Below are 4,405 nucleotides of genomic sequence, written 5' to 3' on the forward strand. Positions count from 1 at the left end.
CTTTTTCCTTTGAGAAAGGGTTATTCTCAGTTTTAATGTCTTAAAATTGGTTTTCTTTCTGAGAAACAAACAAACAGAAGCGTCAGTTTTATAATACTGGAATAATTACATTTTTTCAGAATTATTGAGGGATTTAGTCTTGGAGGATATAGAGCATGTAATTGGACATGTTTACAATAAGATATATCATCAATTAGAGATGCAGTGATTATGTAATTTTTTAACTCTCCTTCATGGGTGTCAATTAAGCACAAATAATGCAAGTATGGTCTGAATAGTTAGGAGATATATAACTAATGTTATAACCTTCACTGAGACTCAATGGAAAACTTCTTCCATAAAGTAGAAATAGTTTAATACGCTTAAAACCAAACAAAAGGAATTTAGTTTAGAAAGAGCAATCAATGACAAGAAGATAATTAATGAGGAAAGACAACTATAATTCAGTTGTTACAAAAATAAACACGTTAATGATAGTTATATTTCTTCGGAGAAGAATGTGTGTGATAGTTATTTATAACATAAGAAATACTTACTATAGGAAGGGTGTGTAAAAGTAACAAATCAAAGTATTTAAATAAGTCATAGAACTTAGTTATGTTATTGGTTAGGAAAGGTGTCAATACATTAGTAATAATGAAATGAAGGTTTTGTGGGTCTAACTCAACAAAAGGAAAGTTAAAGTTAATAATAATGTAAAATAGGAAAGATTTATAAACAATATACCTTAGATCAAATGTAATGATAAAGAAGTTTACTTTGTTTTAGTTGAGTAGGTATAAATTGTTATTAAACTTAGTATTTAAGTAGTTGACTTGTTTATTTAAGATAAGATTAGAGGTTTTATTGTTTATTTAATAGTTGTTGTATAGTTTTGTTTTTAAAGTAAAGATAATAAAAAACAAATTATACTTAAAGTAATAAATAATGTTATATCTTTGTATTTTATTTTCTTCCCTTTTTTGTGACTTTTTGTAAAGAAGATGATTGAATCTTGATAATTACTTTTCAATTTGAAGAAATGGTTGATCGTAAATTCTATTTAACAACAGTAGCACCATCTACTTCTATTACTCATGCGTTAGTTGCCAAACTCAATCGACCAGATGAACAATATCTGGTTATAGTAAAAAATACTATAGTTGATGTATATCAATTAACAACAACTGGTCTTGATTTAATTTACACAAAACAGTTTCCTTATAATGTTTCATTTGTTAGTAAGTATCAGTCAAAAGGAAGAAATTCAAAAGATTATTTGATATTTGTAACTAATAATCAACAGCTCATCATTGCACAATTAAATGATAACAAAGAATTAAGTTTAGTGTATTCAAATAATATTGAAGATCGTTTAGGAAGAACAGCTTTTTATGGAATTAGTGGGGTTGTTATTGGGAATAGTTATTTACTACTTCATTTATATAATCATTTAATTAAAATAGTACCTCTTCCTAGAGAAGAAGAAAACTTACCAGAAGCACCATACAATCTACGTATAGATGAACAAAGGGTTGTTGGGCTATATTGTCTTCAGTTGGATCAAAAACAAGTTATTGCAATTCACCATGAAATAAAGAATGACGTTAAAGTCATTACATTCTATGAATTTAATATTGATTCTAAGACATTAAGTCTTTATAACAAACAAATAGAAGACACATCAACTATTGATTTATTCATTCCTTATTTGGGAAATGAGGGATATTTCAAAATAAATTCACAAATAGTAAGTTTTGTTCCAAATTCAAGTCAAATCTCTAGTGTTTCAATGCGACCAATTCATCTTGAAACATATTGTTTTCTTGATGAACATAGGTTATTATTATCAGACAACCAAGGTAAAATGCATTTAATAACATTAAAGGAAAATAATAAACATGAAATAGAGTTATACTATTATCCTTTAGAATATCAAGCATTAACTATTCCAAGTACTGTATTGTATCTTGATAATTCAGTATTATTCTGGGGTTCTAAAGGTGGAGATTCACATTTAATCAAAATTAATGAGAAAGGATGTGAAATATTAGAAACATTTGAAAATAGAGGACCAATATTAGATATGACAGCTATACATGATGAAATAACTAATAAAGATAATTTGTTAATGTGTTGTAATACTTATCAACAAGGAACTCTTAAATTGATAAGTTCAGGTGTAGGTATTGATATTATTTGTCAAAATGAAATGAAAGGAATTACACACTTGTATCAAGCAGAAATGGGACATAAAGAATATTTAATTATCAGTTATGGTGATGGTAGTAAAGTATTTGAGTCTCAACAAGAAGTTAATCAACTACGATTTAATGAAATAGAAATTAAAGGATTTAATAGAAAAGAAGAAACAATTTGTAGTGGAATTATTGAAATTGGAGAAATGAAGGAAAGTTGTTTTGTTCAGGTTACAAGAGAAGAGATTAATATTTTTGATTCAGAACAACTTGAACTTATTCAACAAATTAGATTAAATAAATTTATTTCTCATTCATGTATTTATGATGAAAAATTATATATCAGTCAGTCAAATGAAATTAATGTATTAAATGAGAATAAAGAAATTAAACAAGTTTATTCTGGTGAAAATGACATTTCAGCATTTACTATTGGAAAGGAAGGAACGGAAGACGTTATTGGAATATGTTATTGGGACTCTAATACAATGGAAATAATCAAAATGGAGAATGGAAATAAAAACCATATCAGAGAAATTAATGGGAATATTTATGGAAAATCAATTGAAATCATTAATAATCAAGAAGGAATGTATGTTGTGATTGGAATGGGAGATGGAAGAGTATTAGTATATCAAATGGAAGAATTAATGGAAATAGAAGGAGAAATACCAAAAAATTATAAAGTACTTGATATTGGATTATCAGGTATTGAATTAAAAACATTAGAAATTAATGGAATGAAATATATTATGTGTTTATGTGATCGTCCAACATTAGTTTCTATTTGTAAAGGAAAAATAAAAACATTATCAGTTAATTGTAGTGAAATAGTTTCAATTGTTCCATTTAAAATGAAAGAGTGCATGAATAGTTTAGTTGTTGCAACAAAAGAAAATATTATTATTGGTAATATTGATGAGATTCAATCAATTCATACAAAAAGTTTATCTATTGGAGTATTTGTTAGTCGAATAGTTGTTTCAAAACAAGAAAATAAGGCATTATTATTAAGTAGTGAAATTAAAGAATTAAAAGAAAAAAGAGTTGAAACTCATTCTGTTAAATTAATTGATTTTAGAAAAATGGAGATTGAAGATAGTCATGAACTAAAAGAAAATGAACACGCTTTATCTATTGAACAAATTGTAATTGATGAAAATGAAATGTTTGTTATTGGAACAGCTTTTGCAAAACCAAATGAAGTAGAACCAAGTAGTGGAAGAATTCTTATTGTTCAAATAAAAGATGGAAGGCTTGAAATTGTATTTGAGAAAGATGTTAATGGAGCTGTTTATTCAATGAAAACTTTACTCAAAAAGTATTTAGCTATATCAATAGAAAAGAAATTAGTTGTATTTGAATATCAAAGAGTTATAACAAATGGAGAGTTTGAAGTTAAATTACAAGAGAAAGGAAGTTGTAATGTAAAGTTAATTGGATTATATGTTAAAACACTGGGAAATAAAATACTTGTTGGAGATCTTATGAAAAGTATTAGTGTTTATTCATTTGATAATAATGGAAATAATAAAAATTGTTTAACTGAAGTTAGTAGAGATTTCTATGCATCTTATACAACTGCAATTGAATTTGTTGATGAAGATTGTTATCTTAGTTCTGATAGTAATTCTAATATATTAATATTCAATACAAATTCTACTGGAAATGAATCAGAACGATTTAGACTTAATAATTGTGCACATATTCATGTTGGAGAATGTATTAATGTTATGTGTAAAGGATCAATCGCACCAACTCATTCAACATATGAGACAGTCCAGAAGAAATGTATATTATTTGGAGGAGTTACTGGATATATTGGTGGAATATGTGAAATTCCAAATGAAATATATGACATATTGATTAAAGTCCAAAACCAAATTTTACTCCAAATGAAAGGCATTGTTGAATGCACAACACCTGATGACTGGAAAAAAGTTATTGATGATTGGAAACGAATGCCTTCAAGTAATATTATTGATGGAAGTATTGTTGAAAGTTATTTGGAAATGTCTAAAGAAAAACAATGTGAAATTGCACATCTAAGTGGAGTTAATGAAGAAAAAATAAGTGATATCATAGAAAATATGATTAGTTTATTCCATTAATAATTTAGTTAAATTATATTCTGTTTTATATACTTTTTTTAATTATATTGGATATATGAAGAAAGTAACGATCATTAAATGTCTAATAAATTTGTTAATTATCAAATTCTTTTGTGC

General features: G+C 26.2%; 1 protein-coding gene across 1 annotated transcript; it reads left to right on the forward strand.

Annotated features, from left to right (window-relative positions):
* Positions 1-1,021: 1,021 nt before the first annotated feature.
* On the forward strand, positions 1,022-4,288 carry ENU1_023270 (DNA damage-binding protein, putative; the record flags this gene model as incomplete). Its single annotated transcript, XM_008857072.1, has 1 exon — positions 1,022-4,288. The coding sequence occupies one exon, from the start codon at positions 1,022-1,024 to the stop codon at positions 4,286-4,288; it is 3,267 nt and encodes a 1,088-aa protein (XP_008855294.1).
* Between the last annotated feature and the right edge of the window lie 117 nt (positions 4,289-4,405).

This window comes from Entamoeba nuttalli, assembly GCF_000257125.1.
Source record: "Entamoeba nuttalli P19 unplaced genomic scaffold asmbl_2409, whole genome shotgun sequence".
NCBI classification, from domain to species: domain Eukaryota; phylum Evosea; order Mastigamoebida; family Endamoebidae; genus Entamoeba; species Entamoeba nuttalli.